We start from the raw sequence: 18109 nt of genomic DNA on the forward strand, positions 1-18109 counted from the left end.
GTGTTCTGTTTCTATTTTAACAGAACTTTAAATAGGAACAAAGAAATCATCTATGCATCTTCTCAAAATTGTAGATGAGGATTTTTTCTAGGAATCACACCTAACAGAATCTTTAAATCTATTAAAATTTCTACTTAAATAATTTTTATTAGTATCTCTGAGAAAGTGAAAAGACATAATTCATTTTGAAGTTTATGGCTTGCTGAGGAGTAGAAATCCAATGACCCTATAGCAGAAGCTCAATGAATATTTTTTGATTTGGTGACTAATTGCTGAAGTGTGACAAATACTATCCATAAAGTTGAAAGATGTAGGAGAGAATTATCTATCCTTACTTGGTGACAAGAACCAAAATAAGAAAGAGCTTAAATTGAAGCAGAAGAAATTGCAGTTTAAAGATAAACTCAATGAATAGAAAGGAGCTCCTAGGAGAGACTTGAAAGCCTGGAATTTGTTCATTCTACCTTATGAAATGGTTTCTACATTTGCTGTGTATAGTAGGGACTCTTTATTTCATGGAGGGATTGGTGTGACTGATAAATTTAATCCCAATGCCTGTCTTTTACTCAGAACTTTTTCTGAATGGAATTTTACTTGTCAGCAAGGAGTACTAAACAGTATTTGAAAAGAGCCATATGGGTTTCAGCTAAAAGGGATCATACCTAACCATTGAAATATTTCTGTTAACAAAAGAACCATAGCAGTGGCATGGCAACAATCATAAACAATAGTTGATAAAATGAAGGATTATCAATGAACCTTACCTATTTACGTATGTGGGGAGGGGACATTTCAAGGTCAAAGATATACATGACTGCCTATTTGCATTCATAAATTGGTATCTTTGAATTCCAAGATCAAAATTGGTTTTACTTGCAAATTACAAAAATATGTGACATACAAACTTGATGGCCAAAAGAGCCATCTAGTTGGGGCACCTGGCTCAGTCAGTTAAGCATCTTACTCTTGATTTCAGCTCAGGTCATGATCTCAAGGTTGTAAGATTGAGTCCCACATAGAGCTCCATGTTGGGCATGGAGCCTGCTTAAGATTCTCTCTCTCCCTCTGCCCCTCCCCCACCTCTCCCTCTCCCTCTCTAAAAAAAAAAAAAAAAAAGAGCCATCTAGCTACTTGATTAATCTTTTAAGAATAGATAGTAATTTAACCATGCAACACACAAATACATGATGCTGTGTGCTCAGGGAGAAACTAAGAAACTGGCATTTTCCCTTCTATGGGCTTTGGTAATACCATCTGGTACCCCAGAAGGAATGGTCTGCAAAAAATTGTCTACAGTGTGTAGCCATCTGGTACCTACTAATAGAACAACTCGGTAGCATGCCCATTTTAGGAGTGTACTCACAGAAAAGTGTCCAGGAAATTCAGAGGACTGTGATTTACAACCATAGTAGTATATAATTCTTTTTGGGTATTATCCTTGGCTGATGGCTCTGTACAAGCCTCACATGAGAATGAGGGAAAACTTGTGGCAAAACTGAGTGACTAGATTAGAAAAGAAGACTCTGCCTTACCTTGACTTCCTGTTTCATAAAATGTAAGAATTGAAAAAATATTATGAAGATAGTGATAAATGTGTAATATTTGTGCAACAATTCATCTAACTCAGTTACACAAATTTATTAGTAGAATGTGTATCTTATCTTTATGCTGCAAATGACCTTATTTGTCATTTGCAGCAATGAAGAATCCCTATTAAGACTAATCTTTTACAACTTTTTGTTTCTGTACACTTAATGATTTATTTGATTTCATGTTGGTGAATTACTTTTCCATAGTGCTTTCCCCCTCCCCCCAAATATTTGGATTAGAAAATGGAAGAATACCAACAATTTACAACTATATACCAGTGATCACTTCAATTTTCAATCATTAGCTTAAATCAAATTCTCATAGGAATTGGAAAATAAATCCCAGGATTCATTCAGGTAAAATCACTTTTAAAGTTTTGTTTTCAAATTTCAGTCCACTTTCCTGAGTAAAAGTGTATATGAATGATAGGAAAAGGAGAGAGAATAAAGACGTAATGGCTACAAAACAAAACTAACCAAGCTTTAGTAACTTGATAAGTAATGTTGAAATACCTTTATTTTTGTGTCTCTGGTCAAAACTATTACTAAAACTAAGATTCTTCTAAAAACCAAACAAAAATCTTTCAGAAATTAGGCATTATGCATTTCATAGATAAACTGCTAAAAATTAAATACAAATTTCCCCCAGAGTTTTATCAGTTTGGAAATATTTCTCAAATGCTGTTTTTAAATTTCATGTACATTTTTGCACTGTAGCCATTATATCTTATCCATTCTTCACAGAATATGTCAGTTTCAATAATATGTTTTCCAACTGAGGAATTTTGAGGCAACAGAATGCAGTTATCTTGAAATGCACACCTGTTAGGCAGCCAAAAGGCTGTATGTATTATATAACCCCCTCAAATCACAAACTGTCTGAGGCATTTTTCTCTGATAAAGAAGACACACTGAATGAGGTATCATCAGGCTCCGGTGAGGCATGATTGAAATCCATCTCTTCTAATTCAGGAGGTAAATCTGACAGCAGCGCCTGAGTCAGAAAAATCAATTTTTTAGAATTAGTATGTGGACAGGTTTTTTTTTTCCAATTTTATGGTAATAGTTGTTCTCTCTTGTCAATTTATTTTCATGGACTTAAAGAATGAAACATTTCTCTCCAGTACCTTATATAATAGCTTACATAAAAGAAAAATTCTTCATACACTATTAAGGAAGTAACAAAATACTAGATCTTGAGAGTGTGGATTATGTAGAGTCAAACCCTAGGCAAATGGGAAATCAGGAAGGAAAGGAACAGCTATTCTGAACCAAGTGCTTTGAAGTATTTGAGAAAAGTGATGATCATACTAGTTTTTAAGTGTTCACTGATCACTGCTAAAGGGCTTTACAACTATATTCCTTATTAAAATGCTCCTGCCCACTTATGGTGTCCTTTAGAGAAAAACACATTTCACAAGACTATTTTGAACTTCAGTGAGAGAAAGAACTTACCAATTAGGGAAAAAGCTCAGTTATTCTACTTTAGACTAAACATTAGCAACTTGAAAATTCCAAGTAACTTTATTTCTTGTCTTAGACTATGCCCGTATCTATAGATGGCCGAGCATCCACCAGGGCACAGTTGAACAGTGAATCTAGCTGTGAAATTATGTATGTAGGGGGCTGCTCATTTCTCTGTTGGAGTAAATAGGATAAGCTAAGAGTTATGAACTAAGCTTTGTCATGGAAAAATTGTTTCATCTGGAATTGTAGAACATGCATCCATACAAGAGAAATAAATGATTAATAAAGTTTTATGTGGGTGACAATCCTGATGCCCACTTGACCATAAAAAATACTGTGAACTAAATGATTGATTTGATGCTTCCAATATTAAAAATAATGTATCATATCTGGGCATTTTTAGACAGAATTACTTGTAGTGTGGGCTTTTGGTGCAGTGGTAAATAAGGGCCAAAGGAACAGGGACAAATGCAAGCTTGTCACTACTGAATTAAGGAACAGAAAGACAGGGCATGTTAGAACTTATGAAATGTGTTGTTGAAATAAGACAGTATTTTATTCTCTTTATTAAAATAAATGACATCTGTACATTTGTCTTATGGCAGAGAGACAAGATTAGAAACTTCCTTTTTGTCAATCTGCATAAGGAAAGACTAACTCCTGTCTGATGCAAAAGTTATTTATTTTATACTATTAAATAGCTCATGACCTTCTTGCTGAAATTTGGAGAATTTACAAAGCAGTCATCTACTGGTTCTATATGCTTTCTAAGGTATTAGGTTGCAGTGATAGGACACAGAGCCATTTTCTTCTAGAATAGTTGTTTATCACTAATCCAGTCAAGGTGAAACAAAGCCTTTGCTGATATTGGCTGATCTTAGTTTATGAGAAATACATCCCTGGATTTAGTTCACTTTGCAACTGTGAAGAAGCCATACTAAAAAAGGCAAAGTCCTCCAACTCACATTCATTGAACATGTGCTTAGAGTATTAGAAAGTCAAGTAAATGAACAGAATTAATGACATTATAAATTCTAGTGGGGATACCTTCAAGTCAAAAGAGCATTATTTATTTTTTTGTAATTGCATTTCATGTAGCTGACTGACTATATATAAGGCAACACATAAGGCACTACTAATGCATGAGGTTCACTTCAAAATTTTTTTTTTAATATCTTACTGGATTGCCACATTGGCACACTGAACAAATCTATGGATTATGACAATTGCTAGAGTTGCCTTTTACATAGATACTGAAGTAAACACATAACTTTCTTTTTTACTATAGGTTCTTCATCAGTCTATCTTCAGAGACTGATCGAGTGCCACTATTATCAAAAGATGAAAGCAATTCCCAAATATACCATCTGTCTTTATAACACTTATTCTAAGCCCTGGGGTATGAATGCCAAGTTCCATAATGTTAATCATTCTTATCCTCCTTGCAAAGTGAAGAAATTTAAGTTCAAGAAAAGCAATTGACCTGGATGGGATCACACAGTGAATTATCAGGGGAAGAAAGACACTAACTAATTATAGTACAGTGCTGGCAACACTATTTTTATTTAAAAATGGCTATTAATTAAAAAAAACTTTGGGTAATCTAATATTTCAATCAGAGAGTGTCATATATTTTTTAAAGCCTGGACTGCTCCATTGGGGAAAAATATGCTGTGAACCACTTACGTCACTCAGCTTACCCAAACCAAAATTAATGGGAAAAAATTAAGATTTTTTAAAATAAGAAATCAATGACATAATGATTTTCTTTTATTAGGTAGAATAAAAATTGCTTTATTCTATAAATAAACTTCTAAGTATCTCATAATGTAAAGATTAGTAACTTAAGAGATCACCTTAATAATTTTTGTAAACTACTATCAGTGTCTTCTATATTTAGACATCTATTATACCTGATCTCAACTATAAAAATCAGTAGTTTCTATTTGGGTGCTGATTATATGGGCTATGAATTTCAGTACAATTTTTGTATGATTTTCTCCTTTTTTATGGACAATGTTTTATCATATCTTAGTTCATCAGTCTTCTATCAGAGGAAATGTATAAACAGGAGAAAAGTAAAATATACAATAGTTACTTTTCTTATTTGTAGTGGTCTTAGGGAAAGACCCAAGCCAAGGGATGAGGTCAGAATTAGAAAACAAAATGCAGTCTGTGTGCTGTTCCTAGATATCAAGACACATAGACAGTTGTTGCTAGTTACCTGGCCATGTAACTCTGAACTCAAAACCATGCTATAACTTTTGGGACCAGGACCACACTCCAAGTTATTTCTATGGTCGAACCTAATTTTTTTACAGTTATTTAAAATTTACAGTACCCTCGGAACCATGTTTAAGACTGCCACTTTATTCATTTAAAATTAATAGTTTACATTCCTAAAAAGCAAACACACTTTCAATATGCCATGGAATATGAATAACTAACATAATACAGCAACATGCTTAAATAAAGCTGGCAAAGCTAACTGAAGACTACTGTCTTGGAATGTCTGTATGTGTGAGGCATGGGAAGAGCAAACTTTAGAAAACCAGACACATACTGTACATGCTGGTTTGAATCTCATGAGTAAATTCTTTTCTTTTAAAAGAGAATTGTGGGATGCTAAGACTCTTCTTTTTCCCTGGAGATATCTGGGACTAGCTACATATGAGTAGTCTTGCTTGGACATGAGGGATGAATTTTTGTACAGTATGCTTGAGATTCCTTGCTGAATAAAAACCTACAAGAATGCTTCCAAATTAACTGTTACCTGTGTGACATGTTATTCACTGAATGTCTCAAGAAATCGACACAATAGTATACAACTCAGAAGCGAATTTGGTATCATTTAGTATTGAATGTAACATTAATAAAAATGAGACAGAACATGTAATTTGGGAGGAATTTGTAAATAAAAAATCCATAGTGACAAACAAAAGACAGCTTTGGGGTAAAGGAACCAAACATTCTAGTTAAATTGGGAAAAGTAAATGATGCACTGTGGTCACAAAGAATTTCACAAAGTAACTTCATATTTCTTTGTGATAAGCAACATATTTTGAAATAGAAGGTATTCAAATATTTGTGAAATCTAGTGGGGTCTGGAGGGTAACTGAAATCCAGAAGAGAGGCAAATGCCTCACCTCTTTATTTTTTTTTTGAGTTCCAATAAAACTTTATTTACAAAAACACACATCAAGTTGGATTTGGCCCATAAGCCATAGTTCCCTGAACTCTGCACCAGAATATTTTATTCACAAAGGATTCCAAAATGTGTGCCTCTCCAGTTAGGGTAGCCCAGGCTCTACAAAAACTGAGAATTTCTTTAAAATTTTTAAAATTATTTTCCCTACTTAAGTCTAGCCTGAAATTAACAAAGTATGTTAATCAGTTTTTTTGATTTTCCACTAATGCAGCACACAAATATCTGAATATCTGTTCTTAAAAATACTGTGCAAAAAAGGTTATAAAGTAACAAATCCTTCCTTGAGGCCAGGCAGGAATGAAGTATAAAAATAAAAAAAAATATTAAGAACTCAAGTGTGACATGTCATTCACCATGATACATTACAGCTTACTATTCTCTTCTGGCACCTACCTGCTGTTGTTCCTTATCATCAGCTTTCATAGCTAGTATCAAGCTTCTGACAAATGTCTTAAGTTTAAAGTATTTTTGTTTTTGAATCTCTAGCTCATTTTCAATGAATCTGACTTCTTCATTCTGAAGGAGAAAAGATCAAACAGTACAGTTACCCTATGCAAACCTAGGACTATACATGTTTGATGCACAATAAAATTCTAAAAAGCAATCAAATTAGGATAATAAAGAAGATGTGGTACATATACACAATGGAATATTATTACTCAGCCATCAGAAAGGATGAATACCCACCATTTGCATCGGCATGGATAGAACTGGAGGGGATTATGCTAAGTAAAATAAGTCAAGCAGAGAAAGAGAATTATCATATGGTTTCACTCATATGTGGAACATAAGGAGTAGAGTGGAGGACCACAGGGGAAGGGAGGGAAAACTGAATGGGAAGAAATCAGAGAGGGAAACAAACCATAAGAGACTCTGGACTCCAGGAAAAAAACTGAGGGTTACAGAAGGGAGGGGGTGGGGGGATGGGGTAGCCGAGTGATGGGTATTAAGGAAGGCACGTGTTTTGATGAGCACTGGGTGTTATAAGCAACTAATGAATCGTTGAACACTACAAAAAAAAAAAAAGATAACATTTTGGCATAAGGAATATAAAACACAGAAGAAAATTACCCTGTTACTCAAAGGCTACCTTTTAAGCAAATCACCAACTGAAAATAATTTGCAAGGCCAAAAATATAATCACATAAATTCCAGTAAGAGAAACTCAAGAAACAGTTTCCTTTTGGAAAGAATCTTCTAAATGCTAATTAAAACTAATTAGCATTTAGATTAGGGTTAAGAATAGACAAAGCCCAATTAACCCCAATTTAGAGCAACAGCAGATGCAGTAATGCTGAATGTACCATTCACAAAGCCAAATACTGAGAACTAAAAAGGTTATTTTGTACCAAGGAGGGACTAAAATTATTACTGTCTTAAGTAGTTTTTTGAGCTCCCTGCCTTTATGTAGGAGTCTGTTATTCAGAAAATATCTCCTAATGTGCCACTGTGTACCACTGATTTGAGACACAGTCTCTTTTCACTATTTTTGATAGTTTGGTAGGAAAAGAACAATATCCTAAGATTTGGAGGGATTTTAATGCCAGGTCTACTGATAGCTGTGTAAATTTGGGCAGGCCAATCAAGCTCTCTGTGATTCTATTTACTCATCAGTGAAATGGATATAATACTAGTAATCTTTAGCAATTCTAGGTTTGAGGGTTATAAGGCTCAAATAAGATAATGGTCACAAAAGTGTTCTGAATAGATTTACTATTAAAGTTACAGTAATCAAGAAGTTATAGTATTGACAAAGGGTGGACATATAGATCAATGGAACAGAAAAGAGTCCAGAATAAGATAGATGATAGATAGATAGATAGATAGATAGATAGATAGATAGATAGATAGATGATAGATAGATAGATAGATAGATAGATGATAGATAGATAGATGATAGATAGATAATAGATGATAGTTGATTTTCTTAAAATTTGCTGAGGTAATTCAACAGACAAAGAAAAAGTAATCTTCCAAAAAATAGTGGTTGAACAAATGTAAATCCATATTACAAAAGATTATCAACTCTTACATCATATACAAAATTTAGCAAGAAATTTATAAAACCTAAAACCATAAAACTAGAGGAAAACAGGAGAAATTTTTTGTGTCCTTGGGTTAGGCTATTTCTCAACAGGCACAAAAAGCATGAAACTTAAAACACTTCATTAAAATTAAAACAAAAAAACTCTTTGCTCTTCAAAAGACACTTCTAAGAAAATAAAAACATGAGCTACATATTGGGAGAAAATAATTACAAATCACATATCTGATAAAATACTTGTATTCACAATACATAAAGAATGCTTACAACACAGTTTTAGGACCACCAACAGAACAAAAACAGGAAAAATATTTGAATACACCCTTCATCAAAGAAGACATGTGAATGACCAATAAATATGTGAAAAAATGCTTAATATCATTTGTCATTAAGGAAATGCAAATTAAACCCCCAGTGAGATATTACCACTAACATACTACAATATCCAAAGTTAAAAAGACTGACAATAGCTAGTGCTGGTGAGAATGTGGAGCAATTAGAAGCATTGCTGGTGGGATTATAAAACAGTACAGACACTTTGGAAAATGTTTTGGCAGTTTCTTATAAAATCAAACATAACAATCTTTCTTACCATCTGACTCAGCAATCTTACTCTTAAGTATTTACCCAAGAGAAATGAAAACATGTGTCTACAAAAAGACATACATGAATATTCATAGCAACTTTATTCATAATAGCCCAAAACTAAAAACCACACAAATGTTCATCAGCAGATAAACAAATCTTGGTCTTGTTTACACAACTATGTCCACTTGTCAAAACTCATCTAACTATATAAAGAGTTGAACTTTATTGTATGGAAATTATATATAAAAATTTGATTTAAATTGTTAGCTAGCCCTCTTGCAAAAAAAAAAAACATAAAAATGTTAAAAATAAGCTATGAGTATTCTCTGTAGCTGGAGAACTGGTCTCAAAAAGCATAGCAGGACCTTAACAGTATATGTTCAAAGAGCTGCATAAGAGACATTAAAATTAGTTAATTCTATGGTAGTTCTTATTGTTTCAATTGAGAGGATACAGTTATATTAATCACAGTCAATCTGTGAACTGCATCAATTATTTTATCAGCTCAGTTTAGAACTTATTTTACCTAATAAAACTGCTTCCTTTTCAGACCATTTAATATCAAATACATCATCTGCAAATGATTATTTAAGCTAAATTCCTTATCCACAGGCACCCTGCAGCAATTTAAATTACAAGTAAGCATTATAATAAAATTTAACATGCTTCTGCCATATTATGTTTGACTAACTCTAAATTTGTTTTTTTAGTGTTCATTGTCAGAGCAGTAGTATTAGTAAAGTGCTGACCCAGAAGTCTTTTCAAATACAAGAATTGTAGTGTCTCCTTTGAATGCATAGTCTTAATGAGCTGCACTCACAGTCCAGTAGAAAACATTTTTAAAATATTAACTTACATTTCCAGAAATCACAAATCACCTTTTGGTATACAGATCTCTGTTTTCTCATGCAAATATTTCTTCTACTCAGTATTTATGCAATGTTTGAAAAACATAAACAGCTTTAAGATAATTTAATAGTCTAAGTATTTTCTTCTTGGAGCTTCTTTTTGCAAACCTGTGAAACACTTCCTAGATTACAGTCAGAAGTTTATGTATATGTTAGAGATTTTCCTAAGTAAGTGTTGTGTTTGTGAGAGGAACTAGTAAGATAACATCAGTCACTGAATTGCACAAAACAAGATCTAGCTCAATTTTCTTGTTACAATCTCCCCTACGTTCCTAGTAAGCTTTGTCAATTCTTCTCCAAGATGATTGTAGGGAGCATTCAAGGCTTCATGTGGACTGGAGCTCTGATATCTGAGCAGGTAATCAATGGCTGCCCAAACTGAGGTGTTATTTTATGCTATAGCTACTCATAACTCAGGGATTGAGCTCACCAACTTGTCTCATAAGTATTTTGGGTTAGTCAAAACTCCTAGCAATGTGGATTTCTAGCAATATATATCAATCAGAAAACCCACTATGCACAAACTGAGTATTGCATACTTATAATTATCGAATGCACATAAGAAACCATTCTTTCATTTTGTTACAATGAATCCTAAGAATGAGAGACTGTTTAATTCAATATGGGAGAAAAATTATAGTGTTTCAGCTTCTAATCTTAATTGATTTTATATAAATGAGCATTTGCATACTACTATTCAAAGTTTTTCCAAGGATAAGTAAACTAACTTCACTCATGCTGGAACTAGATACTGGAAACCTATATGTTGGAAACTAGACCAGGTAACACATAGATGAATAAGATAAATCTCTGCTTTCAAGAAGCTTATGATGAATATACTTAAGAAACCAACAAAGTGATTTTGATCCCAAAACAAGGAACACTAGCATGTGTATGCAAGAAAGAGAACAAAACTGTTCTCTGAAAAAAGATTGAATTTCAAAACTGAGAAGCTGTTTTAAGTCAACATCCTGAAATCAGCAATGAGAACTGGTATATGAGGTTTGATTTACCCTTAATTTCTATTTTTTTTTTTCTGGGAGAAAATAGTTTTCAATCTAACTAATCTCCAACAAATCAATAAGGAAAAGATATTAACACATTAGAAAATTATGCAAAATACTTGAAAAGTTACTTCACAAAGATTATACAAAAAGCCAGTATCATAATTAAAAATTTAGGTGTATTAAATACCAGGAAAATGAAAATTAAAACCACAATACAATAATATTTCACATGAACCAGAAAGGCTAACATGCAAAAATCAGACAGTACTACTCAAGGAGAGTAATAAAATTCCCATTCACTGATGTTGGAAGTATAAAATTGGGAATTCCATTAAAGTTGAACATTTTTACATATTTCCCTTATGATCCAGCAATTTCATATGCATATGTGTGGAAATGTATATATATTTACACATATATATGTTGTATATGATATTACTGTTTTCTACACAATTCTTATTATTAAAGTAAAATTGACATACAATGTTATATTGGTTTCAGGTATACAAAATATTGATTTGAAAAGTTTTTCAATGCTCATGACAATAAGTGTAGTCACCATACAATGTTACTACAATATTATTGAATATTCCCTATGTTGTACTTCTGTACTCTGCAACTTATTTATTGTATAATTGGAAGCTTGTACCTCTTAATTCCCTTCATCTATTTTGCTCATTCCCCCACCCACCTCCCCTCTGGCAACCACCACTTTGTTCTCTGTATTTAAGTGTCTGTTTATTTTATTTGTTCATTTTTTTCCCCTAAATTCCGTGTATAAGTGAAACCATATGGTATTCAACTTTCTCTGCTGGATTCATTTCAATTAGTGTGATAGCCTCTAGGTCCATTCATGTGGTTGCAAGTGGCAAAATCTTACTCTTTTTTTATGGCAAAGTAATACACATACACCACAAACACATAAACACAAACACACACAAAAATTATTTCTTCTTTACCCATTCACCTATCCATGGACAGTTTGGAAGACTGTATGTTTCTAGGAACTTATTCATTTCTCTAGGTTGTCAGATTTGTTGGCATATAATTTTTCATAATATTCTCTCTTAATTCTTCATATTTCTGTGGTGTCACTTGCTATTTCTCCCACCTCATTTTATTTATTTGAGTCATCTCTCTTTTTTCTTGATGAGTCTGGATAGAGGTTTATCAATTTTAACTTTTCAAAGAACCAGCTCTTGGTATCATTGATCTTCTCTATTATATTTTTTAGTCTCTATTTTATTTATTCTTGCTCTAATATTTATTATTTCCTTCCTTCTACCAGCTTCAGACTTTGTTCTTCTTTTTCTGGTTACTTTAGGTATAAGGCTTGGTTGTTTATTTGAGATTTTTCTTGTTTCTTGAGGTAGGCCTGTATTGCTATATAAACTTCACTCTTAAAACTGTTTTTGCTGCATCTTAAAGATTTTGGACTGTTGTGTTTTTATTTTCATTTGTCGCTGTTTATTTTTTAATTACCTTTGATTTCTTCATTGACCCATTGGTTGTTCAGTAGCATGTTGTTTAGCCTCCATGTGCTTGTGTTTTTTCCAGTTTTTTTCCCCTGTGATTGATTTCTAGTTTCATACCATTGTTGTTAATATCATGCTTGATATTATTTTAATCCTTTAAAATTTATTAAGACTTCTTTTATGGCCTAATATATGACCTATCCTGGAGAATGTGCCATGCACACTTGAAAAGATTGTGTGTTCCTCTGCTTTTGTATAGAATGTTCTGGAAATGACCATCAGGTTTATCTGGAGTACATGCCATTCAAAGCCAGTTTCCTTGTTGATTTTCTGTCTGGATGATCTATCTATTGATGCAAGTGGGGTGTTAAAGTCCTCTGCTATTGTTGTATCACTGTCAATTTCTCCTTTTATGTCTGTTAATATTTGCTTTATGTATTTTGGTGCTATGTTGGTTGCATAAATATTTACAATAGTTATACCCTCTTGTTGGATTGTCCCCTTTATCATTATGTACTGTCCTTTGTCTTTTGTTACAGTCTTTGTTTTAAAGCCTATTTTGTCTGATATAAGTAGTGCTACCCCAGCTTTCTCTTTTGCTTCCATTGGCATGGTAAATGTTCTTCTATTCCTTCACTTTCAATCTGCATGTGCCTTTAGGTCTGAAGTAAGTGTCTTGTAGTCATCATATAGATGGATCTTGCTTTTTTATCCATTCGGTCACCCTATGCTTTTTGATTGGAGCATTTGGTCCATTTACCGTTAGAGTATGTATTAATGGGTATGTACTTATTGCCATTTTAAAAAATTGTTTTCTGTTTTTTTGGTAGTTCTCTGTTCCATTCTTCTCTTGTTTACTTCCTTTATGTTTTGATGGCTTTCTTTAGTGTTATTTTATTTTCCCTTCCCTTTACTTTTTGTTTGTTGTAATTTTTTGACTTGAGGTTACCATTGCATTCATATATTAAATTTTATATGTATAGCAGTCTATAATAAGTTGATGGTCGCTGAAGTTTGAACACATTCTAAAAGCACTAAATTGTTACTCCCTCCTCCATGTTTTACGTATATGATGTCATATTTTACATCTTATTTTGTGTATCCATTAACTAATTATTTTAGGCACAACTGATTTTACTACTTTTGTGTTTTAACCTCCATACTGGCTTTATAAGTGACTAATCTTCTGCCTTTCACTAAATGTTTGTTTTTCCTGTGAAATTCTTTCCTTTCTTAATTTTCTTACTTCTAGTCATGGCCTTCTCTTTCCACTCAAAAAATTTCCCTTATCATTACTTGTAAAATTGGTTTAGTGGTGATGAATTCCTTTAACTTCTTTTGTCTGGGAAACTCTTTCTCTCCCCTTCAATTCTGAATAATAATTTTGCTGGGTAGGTTATCCTAAATCGTATGTTTTTTTTTTTTTTCCTTTTATCACTTTGAATATATCATGCCAATCCCTTCTGGCCTGCAGTGTTTCTGTTGAAAAATTAGCTGCTAGCCTTATGGGGTTTCCCTTGTCTGTAACTGTTTTCTTTTGTTGCTTTTAAATTCTCTCTTCATCATTACATTTAGCCATTTTAATTATTATGTGTCTTGCTGTGGACCTCCTTGGGTTCATCTTGTTGGGACTCTTTTTACTTCTTGCACTGGATTTCTGTTTCCTTCCCAAGGTTAGGGAATTTTCCAGCTATTATTTTTTTCAAATAAATTTTTTTGCCCCTTTCTCTATCTCTTCTCCTTCTGGGATTTCTATAATGTGAATATTATTATGCTTGATAGTGTTGCATTGTTTTATTAATCTATTCTCTTTCATTATTCCTTTTGCTTTTTGCTGTTCAGATTGGTTACTCCCCATTATCCTGTCTTCCAGATTGCTAATCCATTTTTCTGCATTCTCTAATCTGCTGTTGATTCCCTCTAATGTATTTTTCATGTCAGCTATTGAATTCTTCAGTTCTGACTCATTCTTTTATATTCTCTCTTTTTGGAGGTTCTCACAGGGTTTATCCACTCTTTTCTCAAGTCTAGTGAGTATCTTTATGACCATTACTTTGGACTCTTTATCAGCCATATTGCTTATCTTTGTTTCATTTTGCTCTTTTACTGTGATTTTGTCTTTCATTTGGGGTGTATTCCTCTGTCTCCTCTTTTTGTCTAACTCTCTGTGTTTGTTTCTATGTATTAGGTAAGTCAGCTACATCTTCTGATCTTGAAAATGGTGGCATTGTGTAGAAGAGGTCCTGTGGTACCCTATAGTGCAGTGTCCCCATGTCACCAGAACCAGGTGCCCCACAGGTGTCCCCTGTGTGAGCTGTCTGTACCCTTCTCTTGTGGCTGAGCCATAGTTACCTTCAGCCCAGATATCTGCAATGGCCCACTTCACCCTCTGTGAACACACTTTTGAGAGTCCTGGCTGAGGCCTGGTAGGACTGGTTGGTGGGTGAGGTCATTATACATCCTAGCAGTGTGCTATTAGCCTCTCTGCCAAAACTGCACAGAAGTGCAGGGCTCAGTCCTATACATGCAGTTAAAAGGTCTAACTAAAGGAACTGTGGGTGCCTGGTGTGTGAGTTTGTTACCCCTTCCCCAGGACTGGAGTTACTTTGGAGTGGCACTGGTCTGGGCCTAAGCTGCATAACAGGTGTGGAAAGGCAGGAGAAGCTTTGGAAGTTGTGCCTACCATCGCAGGTAGGTTGGGTGTAGTTGGTCCACAGGGGAATTCCAGGGTAAAGCACTTGGTGCTGGCAAGGAAGATGGAGAGTATTAGAAATGGTTCTTTTAAGCCTCTGGCAATTTACACTGGGGGAGGGAAAGAAATATGTGACAGCTTGCACTTCCGTTCTTGTAGAAATTTGCAGATACTTGTCCTCCGAGCACATGTTCTAAGATTACTCAATAAATCTCTTTCATGTATAACCCATTCACTTTTCAAACTGCTGTTTCTGTGGGCTCATTTATATTAGTAATATGCTGGCTGTTTAAGGGTAGGTACTCGGTTTCCCATCAACCTCCAGCTTTCCTGGCATTAAACTTACTGATTTGTAAAGTTCCCAGAATTAAAGACTGCTGGTTTTCAAAGTCAGACATTATGAGGACTTGTCTTCCCATTGTGTGTCTCCAGTGCCAACAGGGCCCTGTGTGGGGTCTGAGTCTCTCACTTTTCTATTGTTGTGATGTCCCACTTGTTTGTGTTTAGTCACACAGGAAGTTTGGTTCCCAACTGCATCTCTGCCCCTCTTACCCTTTTCAATGTGGCTTTCCCTCTAAGACTGGCTGTGGAATGTCTCTTCTGCTAATGTTCATGTTGTTTTCAGAGTTAGTTGCCTAGATGTAGTGTTGCCTAGGTGTGTCTGTGGGAAGAAGTGAGCTCAGGAGTCTCCTAGTCTGCGACTGTCTCTCTTTTACTAATTTGTCCTGACTTTAGAACTAAGGCAATACAACTCACATTTGAGGTGAAGTATTTTTAATGATTATGAAAAAATATATTTCTATATAGGTGCTAATTTTTTAGAGTTAAAGGAAATAAATCTATGTAGGATGGTGATGTGTTGTCAAAGACATTCCTGATAGGGTAGTTAAGGACTCCTTGTTACCACAGCATTTACCACAGTGGAAAACACAGGATCATTAAATATCCTATAGAGTTCAATTAAAATGTTAATCAGCATTTTTGGGATTGGATACTTTACCCTACCCTGGTCTTTAGCTCCAAACCTTCTCAAGTGGCACTCCAGAAGGGTAAGGTTCTGGAAAGTATCCTTTATTCTGAGCCCAACCCCCATTGATCTTTTTGAGAGTGCTAAGTGGAGAATACTTAACAGCTGTGCGATCCAGTCCTTGCCTCTGTAGTTTCCATAACGTGTGCCAAGTGGCACAGAGCCCTTTTAAACCTGAACTGGGCATTTAGAAATATTTTATGACCATATAGGAGAGATTAGAATGATCTCTTGTAGTTCAGAAATAACAACCTTATCATTTTATTAGTTGGAAATACAGTTTAAATACAGGATTATACTGTGCTCTTTGAGCATTTATCAAATAAATTTCAAAAGATAATTGTCTTATGTTTACAATATTCAATATTATAAAGTCTGACATGTTATAAACACTTAAGAAACAATCTGTTGAATGACATAACTTTCAATTATAGTGAAATTGAAAAGATTTTTGAGAAAATGACAGCTATTGTCTTTTCTGATTGTTATTTTCTGTTAACATTTTAAGATTATTAGTCTCTGCTTTGAACACTTAACGATATTCCAAGAAAAGGGCTTTTGTGTATGGATAGAATGATTGTTTGGCCAAAATTTCAGAAGGCCCAAAGTTATCTAGTATGATAGGATATTGATTAACAAAGGATAACAATTACATATCTATGCAGAAAACAAATAGTGATATAGAGTGATAGCTCATGTCAAAATTTAATAAAATAAAGTTATGTATGCACACTCTCAAAGTAAGCCTTTCAGTTTAGGTACCAGTGACTTTAAGAAAAGATCATCTCTCTTTATATTCATTTGGTATTTGCTTTGGGAATTGTTTTTAAACTTCTAAGACAGGTTTCCTAAAAAATGGTCTTCAGAAGTTGCAATTGAAGATAAAATTAACAAGGGCCACTGAGAAAAAAAAATCTCCCCTTTACCACCATTTAAAAATAAACATTAGCTTTAAAGCCACTGTCATAAATTTCACATTAACCACCACTATGTCCTGCCTCACCTTGATGTACACTATCAATACTTACTCCCATTCAGCAAGCTCGTTGCTTGAAACAATAACCACTAAAGCAGCCAGAATTAAAGTGTCCATATCCTGACTGATATCCAAGTGCCTGAGAAAGTCAATAGGGAGCCCCACTTTAACTTATCAAATAAAACTGAAAGTGAAATAAGCTAGTACATAGGCACTGTAAAAGTCTGCCTCATTTAGTACCTTCTCTTAATGAATTCAGTATTTGAAATTACTTTCACCTTATAATCCAAGAGAGAATTCACTTGTTCAACTTCAGAATTACTTATCATGTCACTTTCTTCATCATCAATAATTTCTATTTTCTGTAACACAAGTAGAGAAATTTTCATAAATATATATCTGATCATCATCACTACACCCAGCAGTGTATAGAACATAAACATTCAATGTTTAGTTTTAATGATGGGGTTATCTAGTCTAGGTTATCCAGAATAAACTCTGATACCTGACTGGTTCTTCATTGTTATATCCAGTTTGTGTCTGAGCCACATTTAACTACCTTTAATTGATGACAGCTTATTAAATAGAAAATTATTATAATATTATTTAAAATAGAAAAAAATCTCTTTCACAATATTTCTGAAAAAATAGGCATTTGAATTCTGTTTAAATAGTGCCCTCCAGTGACAGGAAACTCACTTCCTGTGAGAGTAGTCTTTTTAATGCTAACCATAACTGCTTTGTTGCAAGGGTTTTTGTTTGTTTGTTTGTTTGTTTCGTTTTTTAATTACCATGTACTTCCTTACAACTTTTAATGTAAAATATCAACATGTGACATGCATTCCAAAGTCAACTACAGTTTTTTAAGTCACTTATTTAATGCACTCCATTAGCTAGACATTGAAAGCAGACATTTATGGTGTAATAATAAAAATAAACTAGTGATTTTCTTCCTTCACTGGACAGTAAGAAGGGAGAGAGAGATAGAGAGAGATGTTAAACTGTCATTAGATTTAGAATTAAGGTGCAACATAGTTTGTACAGTATTTTGCACACAGTAGGTACTAATTAAATATCTGTCAAAAGAGTGAACAAAACAGCTTACTGCTGATGTGAAGAATGACCAGT

At 33.8% G+C, this 18109-nt stretch overlaps 1 protein-coding gene across 3 annotated transcripts in view; it reads right to left on the bottom strand.

Moving 5' to 3' along the window:
• Positions 1-1124: 1124 nt before the first annotated feature.
• HDX (highly divergent homeobox) overlaps positions 1125-18109 on the bottom strand; it is a 261982-nt gene continuing 244997 nt past the window's right edge. For 2 of the 3 annotated variants that reach the window (XM_045879926.2, XM_064574295.1), the window contains exons 8-10: positions 17260-17343; positions 6658-6780; positions 1125-2583 (exon numbers count right to left, since the gene is read on the bottom strand). In XM_045879926.2, the coding sequence (XP_045735882.1) occupies positions 2458-2583; positions 6658-6780; positions 17260-17343 (333 nt within the window). In that variant the 3' untranslated portion in view covers positions 1125-2457. The remainder of the gene's footprint in view (positions 2584-6657; positions 6781-17259; positions 17344-18109) is intronic. The other variant, XM_064574296.1, reaches the window with a different exon arrangement.

This window comes from Mirounga angustirostris, unplaced genomic scaffold, assembly GCF_029215605.1.
Source record: "Mirounga angustirostris isolate CCGP_5_RB_7025 unplaced genomic scaffold, mMirAng1.0.hap1 SCAF_11, whole genome shotgun sequence".
NCBI lineage: Eukaryota > Metazoa > Chordata > Mammalia > Carnivora > Phocidae > Mirounga > Mirounga angustirostris.